Below are 25,134 nucleotides of genomic sequence, written 5' to 3'. Positions count from 1 at the left end.
ATGTGATGATGGACCTTAATTAATTTTGTTTGATGTGAACTATTTCTTTTAATTCCTTTTTTTTTTGTCTACTAAAAAAAATCTTTGTGGTGCCCAAACTGTTGCACACGACTGTATGTGGCACTTAGTAGTGTTAAAACTTTTATTAGAAATGTAGTACAATTGGGCATTTGACTTAAAAAAAAAAATGGTATTAAACTATTACACAGAGTAACAACGTGTGCTCTGTTATAAAATGTAGATGTAATCATGTTTTATTCATGTAATTGACCAGTGTTGTAGATTTAAAAAAAATGAAGTAATCAAAATTACATATTGATTTTTTTTTTTAATATATTTTTGACCAAATAAAGTGCAATAAAAATATTTTTCAGGTTAATACATTATAAGGAAATTGTTACAGTATTTAGTGCTGCAACTGTGTATGTGTGTGTGGGGGGGGGGGGAATCGGTTTGCTAGGTGGCATCTTAGGTTGGTTTGATGATGCTAAGTAGGTGCTTGCTAGATAGGTACCAATGTTGCACAGGATTGCTGTAGTGTTATTTAGTGGTTGCTATGGTGTTGGTTGGTTGCTATGGCATACCATACTGGTATCCAGATGATTTACTCTGTTGTCTCATTTGATTGTTAGGTGGTTGGTTGTGTTACTAGGGTATTTGTATCATCATGACATTCAAATGTTCAAATATTTGCACTCTAATTAATTCTAATTAATTCTTATGGGAAGAAATTTCACAAACATACTAAAAAAAATACTCATTAACCATGCGTCAGTCCTGCCAAAAGTGAAAGACTGGTGGAGGAGAACATGACAAGATGCATTAAACTGTGATTAAAACCAAGGTTATTCCACCCAATATTGATTTCTAAACTTAATATGATTATGAACTTGTTTTCTTTGTATTATTTGAGGCCTGAAAGCTCTGCATCTTTTTTTATTTCAGACATTTCTTATTTTCTGCAAATAAATGCTCTACACTTTTATTTGGAATTGTTTTCCGTAGTTAAAAAAAAAAACAGCAATGTTCATTTTACTCAAACATATACCTATAAATAGTAAAATCTGAAAAACTGAGTTTTAGAAACTGAAGTAGTCTTTTATTTTTTTCCAGAGCTGTATATGCACTGTCCAATACTGTCTACAGTTCCAGTGTAAGACTCTAACCATGTCTCGACTGTGGATCGGCTTCTAGATTTAGATTCAGACCAGGCACTTGTGAATTATTTAATTATTGACCAAACTGCTGCTGTAACTGTGGTCTGATGCTGGTCCTGAGCTTCAGACCACAACCTGGAGCTCTGCATCTAGTACTGTGTATGTGTGTGTGGGGTTGCCTGTGTGCAGTGGCCATTCAGCCAATGTTTACTGACCAGCAGCAGGCCAGTCCAGACCGGTGGCCTCCAGAACAGACAAACACTCCATTAAATTGACCTGTTAAAGGTGGTGTGGAGCTCCTCCAGAGGCCGCAATGGCTGCATTCATCTCTCAGAAGCACTAAGCTTTCTATTTTTCCCCTCGGTTAATGCCATTAAAGTGATAGTTCTGTTTACCAAGTCTGAGGTGCTCAAAGTCTTATATATGTATGTTCATTATGTCTTCTTTATATTTCCCTTCAATATACCATATAAATGTTATGCTTCATCACTTGAAGATATTGAAAAGTTAGATATTGTCTGTGTAATTCAGGGTTACTTTTTAGTATGGGATTTCATCCAGGTAGAAATCGACACAGTGTGGACTACCTCAAAAAAACAAACAGATAAAGACCCTTCTCTGCTGCTTGCAGCCTCTTTCTCCAAGCGAGGGATCAATTGTATTGGCGTTTCGGCTCCTTTGGCTGTTTTGCGGCTTTTTTTGGAGCTGCAGTAAAGCAGCTTAGAAATGAGTAGATGGATCAGTGTTAGACCTCCAGGTAGAGTTTATCTACAGCAACCATTTAATAAAATAATATCACAGATATTTTTTTAATTAGTATTATTAGAAATTGTTTCATAACTTTCTTGTCGTTTTTACAGAAGCACACCTATTTTTTCTGGAAAATTCAGACTCAGGTTTGTTTTCACCCTTGATGTGATTTGTTTGGGCAGGTGTGAATTCAGTAATTGCACTCAAATGCATAACAAAACAACTGCATCAAAACTCTTGAGATGAGGTGGCCTTGGCCTGGTCCCAAATTGCCTCTGGAGTGGTTTGTTTGTGGCATAAATGTGATCTGATCTCAATTTGACTAAACTATCAGGTCTATGTCGTCTGCAAATTTGAGAAAAACAGGTCCTGTAACCATGAGTGGATATAAGCTTATAAATATACTTTTATAAGCAAATGTGTTGGGATGCACCGATTCAGTAAATATGTCATCAGGTATTGGTTTAAAATTTCACCAAATTATGGCACCAGCCTAGTGATTCTAAAAAATATATAACAATAACAAATTAGTAGGGCTGGCCCGAATAGCGTTTTTTGAGCTCCGGATATTCGGCACGGATTCGAAGCGAATATTCGAATATTCGTTTTTAAAAAAAGAGGTAAAAAAAAAAAAAAAAAAAAAAAGCAAATCACGGCCCCTTTAATCCACTGAAAAATGTTCAATTTGCTCTGACCGACGAGACATATTCACCCCGGATTTTTGGTGTTTTTATCCCGGATTTTTGTGTTTTCACCCCATATTTTTTCTGTGTTTTTAGCCCAGATTTCTTTGTGTTTTCATCCCGGAATTTCTGCTGCCCCACACCGCGGCTTATCCGCTGCGTAAGCAGGCTAGGAGGCTGCTGCACGGTTTCTCCGCTGCGCAAGCCAGCCCAGTAAATTGCTGTTTGTGTTTTCACACTTAGGCTATTTGCTTAAAAAAACAAACAAAAAAAACGTTTGTTCAGGAAGTATTTTATATTCTTAAACATTGTTAATTATTTTAGAGGACAGTCATTGTAAACTGTACTTGGTCTATTTCGGTTAAAGGATTGTGCAGGGCATAGCCGTATTACTGATTTTGTATTTTTGCACTTGGGCTATAAGCTCAATATTAAATATTTCGTTTGCTTAGAAATTATTTTATATTTTTAAACCATTTTAAATTATATTAGATAAGAGGAAATTCGTTCAGATCATTTTTGTAGGCCAGGCTTTTGTAACCGATTTAGCCCCTACTGTTGCCACATTACCCCTTACGTTTTATTATATAAATCAGTTTCGTTTTTTTATCATGTATAATAGAGGTCTGCGCGAGACTGATTTTTAAACCCACTCTTCCACGCTCCCGCGTTTCTGTCTCGTTACCGCTCCGCAAAAAAATTGCTTCTTTTAATCCCGCGCCCGCCCGCCACATACACATTTCTGCCGCTCCCGCCCCACGTTCCTAATATAAATTAAATAAACTACATTTAATGCTTCAAATTTACTTATATATTTATTAAAACAGCAGCGCTGAATAGTGCGGTCCCGTTCCTTACCCCAGTCCAAACACCATCGGTGTGTGCGTGTGTGTGTCGGTCCATCCTGCGCGTTGAGAGTTTTCTTTAGGTTTTTTTTTTTTACAATTATTACAGTTTTCTTAACTATTTATTAATTTGCTCCCGCATCGTCTGGATTAAACTCCCGCTCCAGCCAATAACAGTTCAGTTCTGTCCCGCGCGCAAGATATTCTGACGGGACCCGCGAGAACAGAAGTGGTTAGAGTGAGGTGGAACTCTGGAAAGGAGAAAAAAAACGAATATCCGAATACCAAAATTAAAAACCGAATACCTACTCAACGAACGAATATCCGAATACCCGAATATTCGGGTCCAGCCCTACAAATTAGTTCCGTTGTCATCGTGCATCCCAACAATGATCTCACATATTCTTGTCATTTTACAGTTTAACCAGCTAAATAATGTTTTATTTATTGCTTGTTCTTGAGTTGCCATATTTCTACATGGAAATGATGCCTTTGCTAAAGAACTTATTCTTAAACAGTGTGCATTCAGAACAGTACAAAATGAGGAGTTTGTAATAAGTACAGATTCTGTGAGGAATAGATGTTAAACTTTGTAAATGAGCGTCCGAAAGAACTTTTGTAAACATCTCGCTGTCCTCCAGGATGATGGTGATGTTGGACATCGTCTGCAGCTTCCCCCACCCAGTTCAAATATAAATCGGAAGAAATTGCCAGAATAGTCGAGATGCCATCTCCCATCTGGTTTCGGAGAGGTGTGCTGCAGGTAGCGTTCTGCTGTGGTCCTCGGCTGCGGCTTCATCGCCTCGAGGCGTTAGCAGCTGCTTTCAAGAACTCTGGAGATCGTTCCGGATGACAGAGCTGGAAAGCGGCTCCTGTAGGATTGACTGATTGAGTGTAATTAAGATTAGCTCTACAGAAAAGCCGGGGAAGCGGGACAGATTCACTTTATGGCCTGATGCTCGTCTTCTTTTGGTCGTTACAGTCGACACCTGAAGTAGAAGCACTTGAGACTGCTTAAGTGCTGCTTGTGGGGGGAATACATTTCTCACAGAGCCTGTTTCAGACGATACACTTCAGCCTTTTCTCAACGTGATTCAGACAAGCTCAGTGCTGTGTGTGCAGCTGTTTAGCACATTTTTATTAATTTATTAATTTATTCTTAATATATTAATTAATATTCTTCATATATTTATTCATATTTTTATTTCCAGCCTCATTCATGTTGTGCTCTACCATGAATCAGCCATAACATTTAAAAACACTGAAAGGGGCTGTAAATGAAAGGTGTTGTTGCTGTTCTGTTTACAATAAGAGAGGTGGCTATGGCTTACTGATGCTCATCGAGTTCTCACCTCACAACCTGTAGGGCATGAAGGCTAATGCTGTTAATGTTGTTGTTGGTGCCAAATACCACAGAACGAGGTCTTGTGGAGTCCCGACACTTGACAAATCAGGGCTGTTTTGCCAGCACAAGGAGGACCTCCACAGTGTTAGGCCAGTGGTTTTAATGTTATGATTGGTTTGTGGATGTTGTCAGGGTGTTGGTGTATGTTCCATGTGTGTTTGTATGTGGCAGTGAAGTGTGAGTTCCAGCACACCTGCTTATATCCACACTTGAGCCACTGACCCGAAACAACATTTGCTTAACTTTGTTGGTAATTTTGCATGAAGGGCTAATTGATGTGCAGAATCAGCTGGATTTGTGTTTTTAGCTTAACGTACAGGCAGTGAACTGGAGCGAGTGTGACTGCACAGTCAGCAGCACTTCTGCTGATAGAAACACTAATTACTGTTACAAAGCCTCAATAAATGAAAAATGCACCATGATTAAGGGTTTAGCAATGGTTTAGCAATAGCATGTGTGATGTTTTTATTTCTGTTAAATCTCTGGTTATGTTCACACTTATTATTGTAGTCCTCATTGTAGGAGCGGTAGTCATGTTAATAATCAAATATAGCATATGTTGGCCAATTATGGCCAATTTTAATTTGTTTTTTTCCACAGCTAAGGAGCTTAGTAGTTTTGGGGAGGAAATTGGGAAGTAATTTGTAGTTTTCTTCTCTTTAGTGATTTTTAGCCCAGTCAATTTCCTGCTCTGCTGACTATTTATGTAAGGCTGGACTCGTCTGTTTCAACAATAACACCTAAATATGCACACGCTGTAATCTTAATGCAAATGTTAGTGTTTGTTTTGCAGAAGATGAGGGGGAAATGATGTATTGGTCAGCGAGTGATTGAGTGCACCTCCTTAAGTGAACAGAATGTGTTTCGCTTCTTGTTTTTTCTCATTTGTGTGTAGAGCGCTCACTCTTCAGTCAGGAAACCCTGATCTGAACCTGTATCGACTGATTCTCGGTTGGAAAATAGGAGGGTGATAGGAAGATTGGTATTTATTGTTATTGTGATGAATTATGTCATAATAGTAACCTGCATGGATCACTTAAAAAGACATGTGAAATTGAAACTAGTCAGTACTACTTATGTGAACATTTAATGTACATTATTGTGGTTGCCAGTATATGATTGCGTATATGTTTTAATCCACCTGTTCCCGTAGTACAGGAACGTTTATACAGCATATCTATAAATAAAATTATAAATAATCTATTGACAGGGTTCGTATGGTCACGAAAAACCTAGAAAAATCATGGAATTTGAAAATAGCATTTTCCAGGCCTGGATAAGTTTTGGAAAAATAAAAATACCCTGATTGTTTTGGTTAAGTCTCGGAAATTTGGTCTACAAATGTTTGTGTTTCAGTTAATTGATGGAAAAAATCTATTTTGAGCTAACAAATACATCAGCTCAGAGTTAATTCAGTAATTTAGCCCTACACAATGAAGCTCTCAGGATCTGACACACATTTTATTATTTAAGATTGTGTCATTTATTTTAGACCTATTATACTATAATCAATTGTGATTATAGTTTTAGTTGATTTTTGGTTTTATTGTCCATGTCTACACATGTATTTGTTTAGTTTCACAAATACTACGGCCATTTGCATTTGTATGGCCATATGATCATCCATATCTCCATATTCATATGCCCATTTTCCTATGCCCATATTATAACCGAATAAAATGTTTCCAAAACAATTCATGACGTCATCTACAGGTTTCAGTAATGATAAAATTCGTCTGCATATTTATTGGGCTCAATCTATACTTTAACTGCATTTTTCCGCTCTAGACAAATTAATTATATGAAATTATGACAATAAATTTTATTGTGATCTAGTAGTCCATTATTCTTACCCTATAGCTCTAATTCTCCTAGATGGTGATATAACGATCATATAATTACCATATATTAACTGACTAGGCCTACTGCCAGTATTACTTAGGCAGTAATACATGAGTGTCTCTACACTGAGAGATTTATATCTGCAGTATAGTCTTTTAGAATAGGGCTCATTGAGTGGAGATAGATGTCTGAGGTTCTGTTTGTGTAGACCATAATTAAATGTAGTTCTGTTGAATTAATAATAAAATTGGAATATTTGTACAAAGGGAACATTTTTTTTTATTGAAGGCAAGGCAAGAATGATGATCTATCAGCATCATATCAGCATTTTAATATTTAAAATGTAATACAGTTAAAATCAGTTATTGACCCAAAGCTTCTATGGATTGTGTAAATTTCTTCACCTAATGAACCCAAACCACAGAATTCAGCGTCTTTGTTAAGCGAGTGAAGTGCTGGACGCTGGGTGGTCCTCTGAATCCCGCTCCCTCTGATCCTCGTCTCCGTCTCGAATATAAGAACCATAGCGCAGCCTGTCCCGCATTGCTATAGGCTCGTCCATTCATGCGTGTGATCTCCAACCGTCCTCCAGCTCAGCATGGTGGGCGGAGTGAATGCCGTTGCAGTCCCGCGCTGTCATTCTGCACTCATCTAAAGGGGTGAAAATTGTTTTTAACCTGCAGCGGCCCCTTCTGTATCCCCCCTGCCTGACCCCTTTGGCTTGGCCTCTAATGTCCAAACAGCCATCCCATAATTCCCTCCTCTGAGGGGCAGCGTCCAATCCAGTAGGAATTCTTGTACTTGATGCGAGAGCGGGTCCTAGCGGCTTATGTTTAACTGCTTAATCTGTTTAGTTGCTCCGGGGAGGGAAATTAAAAAGAGTAATTAAATTAAAAGTTAATTATAATATTAAAAAATAAGTAATCTAACAGCTCTAGATTACAGACTTTACTTTACTTTGCATAACTACTCCATGTGCCTGTTCTGTAGTCATAAAATTAAAGAAAGTGTAAAGACCCTCACTTGGCAAACAAAAAGTTTGAGTTCATGCTTATGCTCTACTCATGCAAATGAAATTTAATCAAATTAAATTTGCCATTTAGCATTAGTTAGCATACTTAATATCAGTTTACCCAGCTTACTGTCTCTGTACAAACATGCTCTTTTCCATATGGAAGAGTTATGAGTTGTCCAGGGCTAGATTATTAAATGTCAGATAAGCTAACTTAAGCTTTAGCATTTGTTATAGTAAATTTTAGATTAAAGTAGCAACTTGTATAGTAGTTATGGGGTGGGATTATGACTAAAATTGCACTGCACATATAGATTTATGACTGAAATATCACTGTAGGTTTTTAATTGGAATTGCTCTTCCAAGTTAGCTAGCTAGTTAATGTAAGAAAAGAGTAACAGCTGAAGTAAATTTATGATTAAAGTAGCACATTCTAAATCTAGGACTAAAATTTAACTGCCCAAGTACATTTATGATTATATCATCTCTGCTGAGGTAGCCGGCTAGTTAAATTTGTTACTGGAATAGCACTGCTGAAATAAATTCATGATTAGAAAAGCACTGCTGAGGTAAATGTATTGCTCTTTCTTGATATATGTGCTGGTATGTTAAAAATGGTAATTGCTTTTTGTATGAATAGCAAGATATTTTTGGGTAATAAAACACCAATTTTAGTAAAAACCTGTAAAAAAAAGTGGGCTGATATGATGAGTATCAGTGAGAATAAGAAGCTGTCTACATAATTCATAGTTATGTAGGTGTCTTGGTCAAGTATTAAATACAGTATTAAATGTTGATACTATCGAGTTCTGTATTGAAGTTGAAGTGGACGATCCCGGCTGCAGCAGGCCGGTGGTCAGTGTGTTTGTAGAACTGTTGAGTGACTCTGAAAACACTTTCTGTAGATCAGACCTCTTGTTTTCTGAGTCATGTGACCCCGTAGTGACTGTGATGATGTAATAATGACTGTGTAAGAAAACTAACAGGGAAATTCAGAAGAACAGCAGATGTGAGTGAAGATGATGGTTAATGTGTAGCTGTTGTTCAGGAACACACCCAGAATGTTTAACTATGTTTATAAAACCAAACACTGAAATTTACCAGCTACCAGAATCATAAAACTGACATAATACGGAAAATATTTCTGATTATCATAGTGTTTTATTTTATTAGTCTTTAGAAATAAAAGGCAGTTCATAAAGAACAGAAGGAAAAATGTATTAATGGTGAATTTAAACAGAAATGTGGTAATTGAATAAGAATATAATGATTAGAAAGTAAACTATTCAGTTTTATTGTATTAATTTATATCAATACTTGTGTAGTTGAATCTTAATGAAACTTTTACCCTTATTATAAATAGTTGTAAAGACTTCTTCATAGTACTGAAAAAAATATGTATATATAATAATATAAATTATACCATTATTGTGTGCGTGAGTTAGTTATTAGATTTAATCCAAATCTTAGCAAAAATAATAACTTGCGTCTTATAAATTCTTACTTCTAAATCTGACAGTATTGATGCTGTTTTCACATTGCTAAAGAAAAAGGCTCTGTAAACCTGGTAATGCGATTAATTTGTGCAATAAACAATAACTAGTTAAAGGTTCCAGATTAATCACACATATAGAGGTTAAAATGTTGACAGATTTTATATGAAATGGTGGAGATTATTTTGTAGTAGAAAAAAGGAAATCACGTAATTATTTATTTATTTATTTATTCAGTTATTTATTTGTTTATACAGTTATTGTTCACCTGATACTGTGTAAATATATATGCAGTATACGGTGTAGTAATAATCCAGTGGTCAGCTGCTCTTTGCTCTCTTGTCTCTTTAGGGGGGAGAGAGAAAAACAGCAGTGTCATTCTCAGAGTGTGGTGTAAACAGGTGGTCAGTTCAAACGTGACGTTACCCAAGTCAGACCCATAAATCAGAATCAGAGCTGAAAGCTGGTGTCCCATTTCCCTTCTCCCTCCTCTCTCACGAGGCTGTTGCAATTTAACAGATTAGTACTAGGAACCAGAACCAGTGTGTAATGCTGTGTGTGTTTGTGTGTGATCAGATCGGCGGTGACATGCAGTTATTGTTAAAACACATTTTAGATTTAAAATATATTTTTTTATATATTGATTAATTGATGGGGTTGTTTTTGCTGTGTGTAAGGTGTGGAGGAGGCCACCGCAGGATGCAGTGCAGAATTCGGCGCTGCTGTTACTGTACTGTAGGATCAGGTCACTGACTGAGTGAGGCTAATTATACCGGAGCCTAATTAAGCTGGAGGATTTGCCCCTCTGCTGTTTTCTCTGATGCTTTTTTTATTGCCTTTTTCTTTTCTGCATCTGTAAAGAGGAAATTCTGGTAAAATCACCAATCGCAGTCCTGCTGACCCTGTGCACTTTACAACTAGTTCCTCTATTTTAACGCAGATGATTCAGCTCAGTAATAGGGCAAGAATTTTTTGATACAATCAACCACTGTTTGACATCAAGATTTACATGTAATTATTAATATAAAACTAACAATTAAAATTTGATATTGTGTATTTAGAAGTTGATACAGTATTGCGAAAAACAAATATTGTAATGCTTCAATATATCAGTAATTTCATAGACCCCTACTCAACATGTTTTTTTTTTTTTTGTCACTTAAGGGTTTGAGATGGAAAAACTTGGAAATATGAATCTTTGTTGGTACAAAAAGGATGAATAAAATATGTGGCAAACAAAATGATTTGGCAGAAAAATGTCAAAGAAATTTCGTGTTTGGCTGAACTAGTGAAAACCCAGAATTATTTATAGCAAACAATATTATGCTTTGTTGGTATAATTATGTTGAACACAAAAGACAAAAAAAAACATTTAGGCAATTTTTATTTTGGTAATGGTGAAAAATGTTGTGTGTTTGCTACATTAGCCTAATAGCTCTGATATAAAAGTAAATGGTGATTTGGGGGGAAAATGTGTGTAAGTGTCTGGTAAATAGTTTAAGAGCCCAGCGATGCTCCTCTCCCCTCCTCAGTGAATCCTCTGGCAGTTCGTGTGTCAGTGTTTTTGTAAGATTAGTGTTGAGATGGGTGGGAAAAGCTGCTCTTGGCTGATTTCCTACTTGTAGGCCAAAGGTTTGTGTAAACACCTGCTAAACCCACAACTCCCACCAAAAAAAAGAAAAAATTGGAGTTTTTTTCCCCCCCTTATATGGTTTATTAGTATGGATTTCAGAGATTGTCTGTTTTATGTTGAAAACAAATAAAAGACAACATCTGACTGAAGTGGCATTTTTATTAATTTATTAGCAATATATACTGTGATTTTTGTAAAAATGTTTCAGTAACTGTAAAAACACATTTCTGATTATCATATATATCATTTAGAGAATATCTCAATAACTGACATTCAGTATATGAATTGACAAATTCAATATTTCAGAAGTGATATCAATTTTGACCATATCGAAGCGCCCTACTGTTAATTTGAGGGTCTCAGGAGAGCATATAATTATTGTTAGTAGTAGTTATCTCCATGTTTAATTTATTTTTATATTACCATTAGAGAATTGGCTAGTACTACAAAAATGATTTGTAATATATACCAATATATTTTATTTGAATGTATACACAAACACTGCTATTCTAAATCTATATCTTCACAGCAATGCTCCAAAGTCTTGTAGATTAAATGTGACTGTAGAGACAGTTAATCAATCAAAAGCATTATTTTTGTTGGGTAATTTTAGAAGGAATACCTTTTGTGTGTGTCTGTGTGTGTCTGTGTGTGTCTGTGTGTGTCTGTGTGTGTCTGTGTGTGTCTGTGTGTGTATTATTACCAGGTGATCAGTACAGGGACTGCGGTGGTAAAAAGCGCAGAGGTGTTTATCAGTAGTATCTGGTGTGTTGATGTAGACGCGTTTGTAGAACGAGTGCATGCGGCACCTTTCCCCACAGCTGCGTGATCAGCATGAGCAGAGCAACCTCTGAGCTCGCTTCTGACTGCAGCGCTGCGGCCAGAGCGCCAGACGCCTGCGTGTGTGATAGACGTGTCTGCTTTTGCCTAACCTACTTCTTCATATAGGCCTTTACCCCAAGGTGGGAACTTGGGGGTTAATGCACTCTTGCATATTAAATAATAACTGAAACACTACGCTGAGGACAAGCATACACATTCTTTGATGCATGTAAACTAGAGCTTTGATCTGGCCCAAATATCCAGCCCGAGCCGACCTGAGCCCGTGCACATTCTGCCCAAGCCTGACCTGACCTGCCCATTACATCATTTTGAGCCTGAGCTCGAATTAAACACCACAAGTAGAACGTTAAATCTGAACTTTTAAAATACATTTTTGAAATAATTGAATAAGCAAAATCTGTTTAGAATGTTTATCAACACTAAAGAAGTACAGACCTATTATTTAGGGAAAAATATTTATTTAGAAAACAGATTAAAACATGAACAATGCAAACAATGATCCACAGCCTAAACAGAAAAAAATGGGTAACATGGTTTAAAAATAGAAAATTAATTCTAAACAAATGATTTTTAAAAATTATTGAGCTTACAGTCTATGTCCAAAAACCCCCCACAAAAAAAACAGTAATAAGGCTATGCACTGCACTGCAGTGCGCTGTATGTCAAGTGCGTAATACGTACAAGTGGAGTGTGCACTGTGCATGTGCTTTATATAAAATTAAAATAGCATTAAAAACAGAGCCTCAGGTCGGGGTTGTATAGAGAAGCTAAGCTCTAATGTGATGTTGAGGGAGGAGGATTGGGACAAAGCCCAATTTCTGCCAGTCCAGAGAATCAAACCAGCAATGTTCTGGCCCAGGCCTGCTTTTCTAGGTTCTGATTTTTTTAAAGATATGGCTGCTGACTAATAATCCACACCAACATTGTAATAAAAAATAAAAATTATCCATCCATTTTCGTAGTCCCCACTCTAGCACCTATTTTAATATATTCAGTGCATCATTCCAGTAAGTTGGGCGAGCTTCTGGTCAAAGTGAATAGATAAACAGTCATATAGAACACAGACAAATATTTTATGCTATTCATTGACAAACATGTATGTCCATTTTTGCTCTGTTCAGTAGTGGTATAAATAGATAAACGTATGTAATTAGATTAATCACACATTATTCTCTTATTAATTAATTAATGATTATAAATGTGGGAGTGAGAGGTGTAGTGAGTGTTAAACCCACCTAAATTGTGACCCCAACAATACGGTCACTGTGTTTATATTTCTAAATAAAATCACTCCTAATACACCACCAGTCGTGACTTTTTAGAGAAAGTTACAAATGATTATTCTGAACATTTTAACTCGTGAGCAAATTAATCACATGCTAGCATGTTAATATTGACTGCTAAGTTTTTAGTTTTCTCTGATAATTTGAACCCTGTAGCTGATGTTTATTTAACAAAAAATAATAATTTCACAAATTTAACTGGGCTGTCAAGATGCATGTTGTTGATCAGACAGTGACGATCTAAATATTAAGCAGTCCTGATAGATCGTAGTGTAATAAATGCTGTTGCTGCTGCTGGGTTGTGTTTCAAGTGTAACAGACTGTAAGTGTCGACTGAGTGTGTGTAATCTGTGCCGTACGAAGGTGTGAAACTCTACTAATCTCACTCCATCTTTCTCCGCTTTCACTCACACACTCTCAGCGCGCGCGCGCACACACACACACACACACACACACACTCACACTCATTCATTCACTCACTCACTCACTTAACTCACTCACTCTCAGCACACACAAATAAAGCTGCTGCTTCCTCCGTTCAGCCTGAGCTCTGGAGGTTCAGTTAGCTGCTTTCTCAGCTATCCACTATTTCTGCCTAATAACACATGAACTGAGCCTCCGTCCCATCACTTAAACCAGTCCCATTTAATTCTGCTCTTATCTGGTCATTCTAAGCGGAGGTTTTAACAGACTGCAGCTGAAACTTTCATTAACTGTACTTCAGGACATGTTTCATAAAGCTGTTTATGAAGAGAAACAAACAGATAGCTGTTGTTGAACAGCTCTTAAGAGCGGACACTTAAAAGGAAATTTGCTTGATGTTATCCATTAGACTGAGCGCTTTCTCTCTTCTTGTCATTCTGTTGCTTAATGAACTCTTCCTGCCTCTCTTTTCAGCAGCATGTGTGACGCTTGTTTATGGAGTAAAAAACAGAAAACCTCTTCAGAGCTGTGAATTACTGTTTAGTAATGCTCAGTGTCCTGTCGCTGTATTTAATTCCACTAAAATGATCCTCTTTTCCCCAGTCTGGTTTAAACATCACTTAAATTTTTCCACTGTAAAGACCACCACCACAATCATCACCATCATTACAATCATTATTATTAATATTATTATTATTTTAGCATCACTATAAACAGAGTAGAATACATTTTTGGTTAATATTGGATAACTCCTAGTGGATAGTGAGATATTTGTAGTAGATATTGAATAGTTTGTAGTCAAAATTGAATAATTCATGGTAAATAATTCATAATTTATAGTAGATAATAAATAATTCATAGTGGAAATTGACGCTTATAGTAGATACTGGATAATTAATATTAAATTGTTTATAGTTGAAACTAAATGATAATTATAGTGGATACTTAATAATTCACAGATCATTGATAGTCAATTGTTTGGGGTCAAAATGTAATAATTCATAGTAAGTATAATTACTTGTTGATACTAAATAAGTAAATAATTTATACTAGATAAAATAGATGTTTCATAATAATTCAATAAGAATTCATAGTGAATAATGTATACAGAGATGCTATAAACATTTTAAATGCTACTATAAATATAAATTGGATAGAAGATCTCAAAACTCTAAATAAGTCAAAATAAATAGATACTGAGTAATTCAGAGTAGAGGTTTATAATTGATAGTATATACTAAAAAATAATCAGAATAAGTCATAGTAGACAATAAATAATCCGTAGTGAAACTATTTGTATTGTTTATTTATATATATAGTATAATGGAATATGAATCAATTATAGTGGATGGTAATTTACAGTTTACACAGTTTAGCACCTCTTGTTTTGTTTAGTTGTTTTGAGTGTAGACGTTTATTCTGATTTTGTTTCTGTTTTTGATGTTCTATGAAATATTGCTGGTGTTTGATGTTCCTCTGTTTCTACTGCCTGTTTTGCACGTCCACCTGTCATAAACACTGACTGACCCGTCTGCTCCTCTCCCCCTGCAGTCTGTCCCAGCAAGGACATCCGCAACAACGTGACCAACCTGCGACTGCTGGAGAACTGCACGGTCATCGAGGGCCACCTGAAGATCCTGCTGATGTTCAAAACCCGAGCCGAGGACTTCAGGGGCCTGAGCTTCCCGAAACTGGTCATGATCACCGACTACCTGCTGCTGTTCAGAGTTTACGGCCTGGAGAGCCTCAGCGACCTGTTCCCCAACCTGACGGTCATCCGCGGCAACAACCTGTTCTTCAACTACGCGCTGGTGATGTTTGAGATGCTGCAGCTGAAGGAGGTCGGCCTGCACAGCCTGATGAACATCACTCGCGGCGCAGTGCGCATGGAGAAGAACCCTGACCTCTGCTACCTCTCCACTCTCGACTGGTCCAAGATCCTCGACACTGTGGAGGACAACTACATCGTGGCCAATAAGAATGAGCGGGAGTGTGGAGATATCTGCCCCGGTACCATCGTTGGGAAAATCACCTGCGTCCAGACCACCATCAACGGCCACTTTGGAGAACGCTGCTGGAATCAGGACAACTGCCAGAGAAGTGAGTGGCTTCTTTTATTTTCTTGTATTGTTCTGTTAGAGCTGCACAGTGTAGAGAAAATACCACATAAGGGTTATGCTACCAAAACTGCAGTTTATGCCTCGTCAGGAGCAGTAAAAAAAAAAGCATATTTTGGTTCCTTATAACATTGTAAAGAGTGAAGGCATTCAGTAGAACCTGACTGATATACTGGGAGGCTAATATGGGAACCCGGTCTGATTGTGTGCAATGGTGGAATTCAAGCTAAAAAAAAAAACAAAGTGTATAATCTTTTTTTATAAACAAAGCAGCTAAACATAAATACATTATAAAGTGACAGGAATTTCTCATTTTGAAGAAAGTAAATCTTAAGAACTAGTCTGAAGAGCTGGTTTAAAATTCGGTTCCAGAGTTCTCCTGGACTCAAACAGCCACCAAATGGATCATGTTAATAATTCTATAAATAACTTTAAAAATGTATGTATGTAAATAATACTAGACTCCAATGAGGATAACTTTTCTCAAAGGTTCTTGGAAGGACAAAATATCGATATTGCGATCTATCTTATTTATTTTGTTTGCGATGCATTATTGATACATGCTTCAAATATCTACTTTTATTAAAACAAAGTCTGTCTAAATTCCACGATTTGCTTCCAATTCCTTACTAAAACCCCACTGCCTCATTACTCTGACACTATTTTATGCATGGATTCACTGTGATTTGCAATCCTATAAATGTTATTTGTATTTATTGTAATATCTGAGTGAATAAACACGTACTGCCCAGATAAGGTACATAGCATTGTACATTGTAGGAAATGGTATATTTAACATGGTATAAATAATCGAGTGATTGCACAGGGTGATAATCAAGTGATTGATTATTCACATATTATTGTTTTCTTTATGTGGCACTGGAGTTCTGCTTCCTGTGATTTATTGTAGTTTGTTAGTATGATAAATGAATAGTCTTTACAGCACCTCGTCAGTAAAGTAGCAGTACAGCAGTGTTGCAGTGATGATTATGCAGTGTTTTATTGTGCAGCTCTAGCGCTGTAATATTTTGAGAGAAAGTGACGTTGTAGCTGTTGTGTTTGAGGAAGTTGGTTACACACAATTAGCTTTTATTTATCCTGAACAAAAACACTTTAGAGATTTTATTTTCCTTTTGAGCTGACATTTAGGCTGTTTCTGCCAGTTAAAAAAGAATTCAGGCGCTTGAAATAAATAATAAGTGCAGTTAGTTGCAGACTGAGGTCTTTATTGATACTCAATCACTTTTAGCTTCATATCTCTGTGTTCTAAGGTTTTGTTTACATATATTAAATTGTGTAGTAGTGTATGGTAACAGTATGACTGAAATGCACAAAAATATATATTACTGATTACTGATCATGTAATTTAATAAGTACTGGTGGAAATTTTACACTAATTTTACAACAGCTTGTAAATGATTTTAAATTATTAAATATGCCAGAGCAGTTCTGTTTTCATCCAAGTATTTTATCTACATTAAGAAAGTTGGATTATAAAAATATATTATCAGATAATAATAAAAATTATATTTATATTTATATATTTAAGTTAGGACTGCACAATATGTATTAGCAAATTGCCCTCAGCACACAAAAGTAAGGTGCAGTGTTGACAATTACATAGAATTGTTTTATACATACACAGTCATTTAATATTCCTTCCCAAATATTACTAAATTAAAATGACCAATACTGAACTATTTCATCAATACGCACCTCATATCACCCTGCACTCTCTCTCCTGCCCTCTGTGAGCTGCTTGTGGTCAGTAGTGGCCTGATGAGTCTTGGGGGAAAAAGCAGTTGAATGAAATTCTAGACATTTTTTGAGTGGCTGCTGTGCCTGTGCTGATGGAGCCCACTGCTGCCATAGCAAACAGTGGTCTGTGCTGACAGCTTGGCTTCCACTGATTTGAAATGCAAAGCCGTCTCTGACAGCAGAAGTGGACAATATGAGCATAAGAGAGAGGGAGAGCGAGAGAGAGCGAAAGTGAGGGCGAGAGAGCTGAAGTGAAGGTTATAGAGAGAGACAGCTTGTGTTGATTCTAATGTAATACCAGCTCTTCTGCTGTTTCTCTCTTTGTCTCTGTCTGATCTCTCTCGTTTCAGTCTCGACTGCTTAAGCTCATCTGTAATTAGTTATTTTTCTTTTTCTCTTCACCAAATCAGGTTTTTTAGAGCAGATTTGAGTTTGATGAAGTTTGTGCTGGGCTTAATTTTGTTTCATTAAAAAAAAGGAAACAAAAACACCAATAGTCTTGGTTCGATCTGATGCATCAGGACAAAGGGCAATCAATCTCAATCCCTTTTCGAGTCTTTGTATTAACCACAGTGTTCAGAGCACCATCTGGTGTCCTCGGAGCGCCATTAACAAACATTATTGCCCAGCCTGCAGCACTGAGGAGAGTTCTCAGAAAGTAAATTAAAAAAGTGTAATGAGTTTTAGTTTTAAAGTAGAACGTGCAAACTTAAATAGGAAACAAAATATATATACAGTGTATAAAATGAATGTGCTGAATATTCAGGTGGGTTATTCAATATTAAACACTATAAAACAGTACTAAAAGAGTCACTTCTCACTCCTAAACTACATAAATCAGTCTAGAATATTTGTATAAACTGTTACTCAGTATTAATCAGCAGCACCTCTTATCTAAACTGTGTCTGTTTTATTTATACAAGCACAAGGACCGGATCCGATCAGTATCAGGTTGTGAGGGCAAAATAACCCTGCTGGGACATCCCGGCATTTTACACCTTTATTCTTTATATGTTTAACTTTAAGATTAAGATGCTCAGATTGTTTGTTTTTTGATGAACGTCTAAGATCAGTTTCGGGCTTGATGGACACAGTGTTTTGTATCGATTGATAAGTGTCTAAAAATAATCAGTCCGTGCTTTGCTTAGCAAGATGGAGCGTGAGAGAGATAAGCGAGTCCGAGCGTGTGAGGGAGAAGAAGAGCGAGTGAATGAGAGGTGTTCTTTATTTCAGAAAGCAGAAGGAAAAGTATGTATGTTTCCCAGTGTGTCATGTGATATGCACAGGTTTATTTGAGCGCTGTCAAAAGCAGGAGCCATTTCTGGAGTATGATGCAATGGTTCTGTGTGAGGGGCTGGGTTTGGGGGGAGTGGAAAGAGAGGGGTGTTAAAGACTCCAAACACTCTCCTGCAGCACAGCTGGAAGGAGTACTGAAAGTTTCAGTGTAGTAGAAGTGTGAACTTTTTATGGTGCATGAATATAAATGTAAATATTAATGGTTAATTAGCATAATGTAGTATAAGTTTTAAATTGTTCCATTTAATTCAAATACAGTCCATATATGAAAACTAGGCTTCTTTTTAATATTACAAAAACAATGCATTTAAATATCTTCCTGTTATTATTCAGTGGTGTAGATTTGTTTGTTCATGTTGAAGCTGTATGGAGTGTTTCAGCATCGACTGCTGTTTGAACAAGACACAATACAAGGTGGTCAGTCCACTTCCTAAATACTTGGATCTTAGTGACTTTAAATGAAACCAACCATCAAGACTAACAAAAAAAAATCTTACATTAACTGTTAATAATTACATACAGACAGAACTTCACACTGCCAGTTGACATGCTCAAAAGTTATGGGACAAAAGTAATCAAATTGTGTTACTGCAAGATCTTGAGCTCCAGTTTCGGTCTGCGATTGTTCATACCCGTAAAAGCTCCTTATTCTCTGCCAAAGTAAACTGCGCTGTAGTTTCTACTGTGCTGAGAAACGCACACCTGATGCAGATGTCCCCAGTGTACAGACCCACAGGTGCGCAGTGTAATGAAATGCACTCGGGCTGTTCTCAGATAGGTGTGTACAAGATGTGATACATATTTTTCATAACATCAGAGCAAGACTTGAGATTTATCTGTCCAAAGCAGGTTGTTCCAGAAGTCCTAACTATTTTTTTGTTTGTTTATGTGAGTATATATAGTATTGATTCTTTCTTGCAAATCTTTCATAACAGTCAACCCTGTTGATTGTAGATACTGAACTTAACAACTTAATTGTGGCATTTATTAAATTTAAGTCTTTTTTGCAGAGAGCTTTTAAAGCCCATTAACAGATTAGTTTGGAACAACCTAAATCTACATCTTTTTTTATGAAGGTCCGACATGGTGATCAACTCACTTTTAAAATCAAGAGAAAACCAATCAAATATTTAGTAAGACAGGCTCCTTCAAAATCCTCTCTTCCCATAGCAGGATTTTAAGGATAATTTCTATTCGTTAGATTTTACAGATGACTTTTTCTCAGTTTAATGTACTTACTAAAGTGGTGAGTTATGGATTGGATCATTTTGGAACATTTTTCAGGTCAGCAAAATATAAGAAAAAAGTGACTAATTTTAGCTAGTGTCATCGTTTTCTCAATCCTGTTACTGGAGGTACCCTGTTCTGCACATCTTAGACGTTTTCTTGCTTTAAAACCTCCACTGCAACTCTGAAAGAGCTTGTTCATTAACTGATTAGTTAAATGAGGTATCCCACTGTTATAAAACTTTGCTGGTCAATCCATGGTTCGTTACACCCTTAGGAAAGGTGGAGGCCTCTGTGGTTTGACTTCTTTGTTGGGCTTAAATGTTAAAATAATGTTAAAATAATATAAACTGTTAAAATAATAAATATTTAATGTTAATGAAGTGGATGCAGTCCAAGAGAGTGAGTCAAGAAAAGTGCTAATATTTATAGGATTTATTTATTTTTGTTATCAGCATGCCTAATTGACTAATTGTACAATGTACTGAGATGACCTTTATTATTCTTTTTGACCTCCCACCTTTACTTGATGAGAAGGACCCATTTATGTGAATGCGAGGTGTTTTTTTTTTGTTTGTTTGTTTGTTTTATTTATTTACACAATTTATATTCCATTTACTGATTGATGTCCAATGTCTCAATTTTATTAATAATTGAGGGCTACAACTCTTGGAAAAGTAATGTGTAAATGTATTTTGTTGCATCATTATTGTAATATTGACTGGAAATGCGTTTAAAATGACAGTAATATTGGTTCAAAGTTATTTCTGAGACCATTATATTAGCCTCATAGAGTCAAAGCTAAGCAAATAAAAGTTTTGGAAATTTGGAAACACGTCAGATTAATTAATGATAAAATTGGATATATTCTTTTTTTTGTTTGTTATTGGTTTTGGTATTCTGTACAAAAAACAAGAAGTAAAAAAAAACCCCACAAATTATCGCTTTAATGCTTCAATCCGAGGTTAATTACAGAGTTTCTAAAAACAAACTTTCTTAGGGCCGGTTTCCCAGACAGGGATTAGGTGTAGTCCTGGATTACACAAAATTCTGAATGGAGAGTCTCCACTGAAAGGAAAACTTAGTCCACGACTAGACTTAATCCCTGTCTGGGAAAGCAGCCCTGCATCACTGAAGGCGGTGTGGTTGTGAGTTTGGGGTATAACAGGTGGTAACGTGTACTGGGCGAGTGAAGCGGAGTGAAGTGAAGTGCAAAGAGAGAGAGAGACAGACACACAGTAGATCTGCTGTTTAGATAAGCGGTATCTTTTCCTCTGGCACACTGTGTTCTCTTTCTGCCTGTGTTGTTTGACTCTGTCCACAGCAGCAACTCTTAAGCGAACCCAGAGCTTTTCAGGTCAAAGTTCAGCTGTGAAGAGGCCACACTCTTCTGTTGATGGATCTGTTTCCCTCACAGTGATGAAGATGAAGATGTTGATGATGATGAAGTCAGAGAGTGCTCAGGTGTTTATGTAGAATCGTGTCTGAAAGTGGGTAAACTGATAAACGGAACAGAGCGCTGATTAGACTTTGTGCGCTGATTGTTTTGGTTCACTGAGAGTGACCTGTCCTTCAGTTGGAGAAGAACGCTTTGGTCCAGATAAACTGTGAAGGATCTTGATGTTCTTTTAGTTTAATTGTGTTGTTCACTACAGAGCAAAAGTGGAATTGATTGGTGTAGTAAGGTAATTAACTCCCAACATGCTTAGAAGATTACTTTTTTTTTAGCTTGTTTTACATTTTCGAGTGTTTTTTTTATGTACTGTAAATTATTACTACTGTCTCAATCTTCATTTTTTACAGAATGTTAGACATTTTGGATGTTAAGGAGTTTAATAAAATTAGATGTAGGAATTAAATAATCTACAGCCCTCACCATCAATCCGGAACTTTCTGGAATAATATTAAAGCTTGCTTTACACATTTACAGTAATAATATTCACATTAAAGTGCTCATAACAAAATAAGAAAATAAATAAATAAAGTTAAAAAATAAAATAAAATAAAGTGCTCATAAGTCATATACAAAAGTAATTTCTAATATAATGTAATATGATGTTTTAACACATATCCAGGATGAGTTTTTAAAAACAGTATGAAATTGTCATAATATTATTCAGTAACGTTATAATAATGATAATTTTGAGAAAGGTAAAAAAAAAATTAAGCTCTATCCAGAATGACATTTTAGTAACTTAAATAAATAAAATAAGATTCTAATAACTTTTATTCAGAATTAAGTTCTGAAAGCATTGTAAAGAAACAGTAAAGCAGTATGTATATTTTTGTATTTAAATTTTAAATTAATGTGAACTCTTCTTTTAAATACAGTTGTTCATTTTTGTTGTTCATCTTTGAAGACACGTTTATGTAAACCATCAGGTTTAAGAAACCTCCGACATTCCAGGCACACATTCATCTGGGGAAGAATCCACGCTCCACTGAGTGTGAGAGAGAGAGAACACTCCAGCCATTTTCATGCCTCAGAAGAGGAGGAGTGTGGAACTCGGCCTGGTTAGCATCTCGTAATCCTCACTGTAACCTCAACTACACTGAGAACTATTTCATGCGAATCTGTTAAATCTCTGTTGAAGATTTATAGAACGGTGGTGGAAACCCCGTTTAACCCCAGTCAGAGGCTGAAGCTCGCACTGCAGTATGTCCTCCTGTACCCGGTACTGTCCCTGGGTTCCAGAGGGAAAAGGCTTAAGACACTTTCACTACAGCAGAGTATTAGTGTTTCCTGGCATGCAGGCTGATCCCTGTGTTGTGGACTTTATATTTAAATGTACTATACGTATTCTACGTCATGGCTGAAGGCGATCAGGTTCGTTGGGGCTGTGTACCTTTCTGTGCAATGTTAATCTCGCAGGCATGACCACTCATGACACTCGCTAGCCTCGCTAAAACCTGACCTCAAACCTCATGAGTGGCGTTAGCTCAGCCAGTTGGGAACTTGGCTGCGGCTCAAGACGTCATGAGTTTGATAGCAGCTGATGGCGTATGCTATGGTGTCCTTGAGTGAGGTACCTAACACCAAGTTGCTCAGAGGGAAAGTGTAGTGTGTGGGTTTTGTTTTTGTTAGCATAGTGTAGGAGAAAATGGGTTTCAATGGCTATGGATTGGTTTTAATGGTTATACATAGGTAGGAAAGGGTGTTTGCCGGTAGGGATGGGTATTTACTGGTAGGGATGAGTATTTGCAGGTGGGTTGGACTATTTACCTTGTAGGGATGAGTATTTACTGGTAGGGATGAGTATTTACATGTGGGTTGGACTATTTACAGGTAGGGACAGGTATGGGAGTTTAGTTAAATGAATAAGTGGCTGTTTGTAGTAACAGTTATTTGGGGTATGGATTGGTATGGGTAGGTATTTACAGGTATAGATGGGTATTTCTAGGTAAGGATTGGTATAGATAGGTATTCACAGGGAAGGGATGGGTATTTACAGGTAGGGATGAGTATTTACAGATAGTGAAAGGTATGGGAGGGTATTTAAATGAATGAGTGACTGTTTGTTAAAACGGTTATTTCTAGGTAAGGATTGGGATGGGTAGGTATTTACAGGTAGGAATGGGTATTTACAGGTAGGAATGGGTATTTACTTTCTAGGTATCGATTTGTATGGGTAGGTTTTTATACGTATAGATGCCTATTTCTAGGTATTAATTGGTGTTAATTGTGAAATAGATATTGGTAGGTATTTATAGGTTGGGATATGTATTTAATGGTATGGATTGTCTTTTTATAGGTAAAGATGTGTATAAGAAGCTATTAGAGAGGGAAAATAGTAACTATAGGTAAGGATGGGTATTTATGTATATGAAGGAACCTACCTATGTGCTGGTGTTTACAGGTAGAAATGAATATTAGTGGTTATTTAGAGGTATAAATGGTTAGTTATAGGTTTGGGTGGGTATGAATGGTAATGGTGGGTCTTTATAGGTAGGGGTCAGTATAAGTTGTTATTCAGTAGGAATAGGTTTGGATAGGTATTTAAAGATATAGATATGTATTTAAAGGTGTAGATTGTGTTTTTTTTTAGGTAAAGATTGTATTAGGAGCTGGTTACTTGGAGAATTAAAAGACATCAAAGACATCAAAAATCCTAATCAATTGAATGATGTGCAGCAAACATGATAAAAAGCATTGTACGTTTAACTTGTAGATTTTTACAGATTTTGCCATTGCTGATGCATTTTGTCTTTGTGTCAAAAAACCCTTTAATAAATACTGTGTATTGTAAAAATCTGTATATTGTGATATACATGTTTTACCATATTAGTGTCTCAGCATGAAGTGCACATCCAAATGATATTGCAAGACTGAAATTAAGAAATATATTGCGATACCACTATTTGCCATATGGACAGGAAACAGTCAGTCGCAACAGATGAACAAGCTTGTATATATTGGTCAGTGTTTACCATCTGACCTACTCTCAGTATTATAATTATATTATCACAGCATTGACAATTGAACTGCTGTTCTGTGTGTTTTGCTAGCGTAGTCACTATGTACACGTGGTCAAGAATTTAGTCTTACATGCTAAAACCACTGAGTATTGACAGGAGCATTGTATAAGGGTGTATATACAGTTAAGGTCAAAATTATTAGCCCCCTAAGAACTTTTGACTATTTCCCTAAAATACTGGCAATTCTTTGCCATATACATAACAATTTCTATAGTAAATTATTAATCCAGGATACTGCCACATTTTGGTCCACTTTGGAATATAAAATAAATATTCAAGATTTCTTAATAAAATAATTGGTGAAAACTGAGATGGTCAAAATTATTAGCCCTCATGTGATTTTGTGTTTTCAAAGCAAATTAACTGGGTTTCAAACCACACCTACCAATCAATTAGATTTGAAAACACACCTGAGCAATCAATTACACTGAACCTTATTTAAATGACTCCAAGAAGCAGAGTTAGTATCAGTTGACTACTTGAATGACAGGGATACTCTTGGGTTGCTCTGTAATCTTTGTATGAAGCAATATCACCATGCCAAAAAGAAAAGAAATCAGTCTGGACCTCAGACAGAAGATAGTAGACCTTCATTTTCAGGGGGAAGGATATACTGCCATTTCCAAGCGTTTCATGGTTTCTAGAACAGCTGTGCGTTGCATCATCGCAAAGTACAAAGAAACAAAGTCTGTTCAAAATAAACACGGATGTGGTCGAAAACGCAAGATTTCAAAAACTTTGCAGCGAAAAATAATCAGAGATGTCAACAAGAATCCCTGGACCTCTGCTAAGATGATTGTTTCTGAACTTGCTACTTCTGGACTTGATGTTTCACGCAAGACTGTTGTGAGGGCTCTACATCGTGGTGGACTTCGTGGTCATCGTCCAAGA

At 36.5% G+C, this 25,134-nt stretch overlaps 1 protein-coding gene across 1 annotated transcript in view; it reads left to right on the top strand.

Annotated features, from left to right (window-relative positions):
* Positions 1–25,134, top strand: part of insrb (insulin receptor b) — a 90,122-nt gene that overhangs the window by 10,057 nt on the left and 54,931 nt on the right. The window contains exon 2 of the mRNA XM_007236547.4: positions 14,921–15,469. Coding sequence (XP_007236609.3) covers positions 14,921–15,469 — 549 coding nt within the window. The remainder of the gene's footprint in view (positions 1–14,920; positions 15,470–25,134) is intronic.

This window comes from Astyanax mexicanus, chromosome 16 (assembly GCF_023375975.1).
Source record: "Astyanax mexicanus isolate ESR-SI-001 chromosome 16, AstMex3_surface, whole genome shotgun sequence".
Lineage (NCBI taxonomy): Eukaryota > Metazoa > Chordata > Actinopteri > Characiformes > Acestrorhamphidae > Astyanax > Astyanax mexicanus.
The sequence above is the reverse complement of the archived record's forward strand: the minus strand, read 5'-3'. Positions and strand labels throughout refer to the sequence as shown.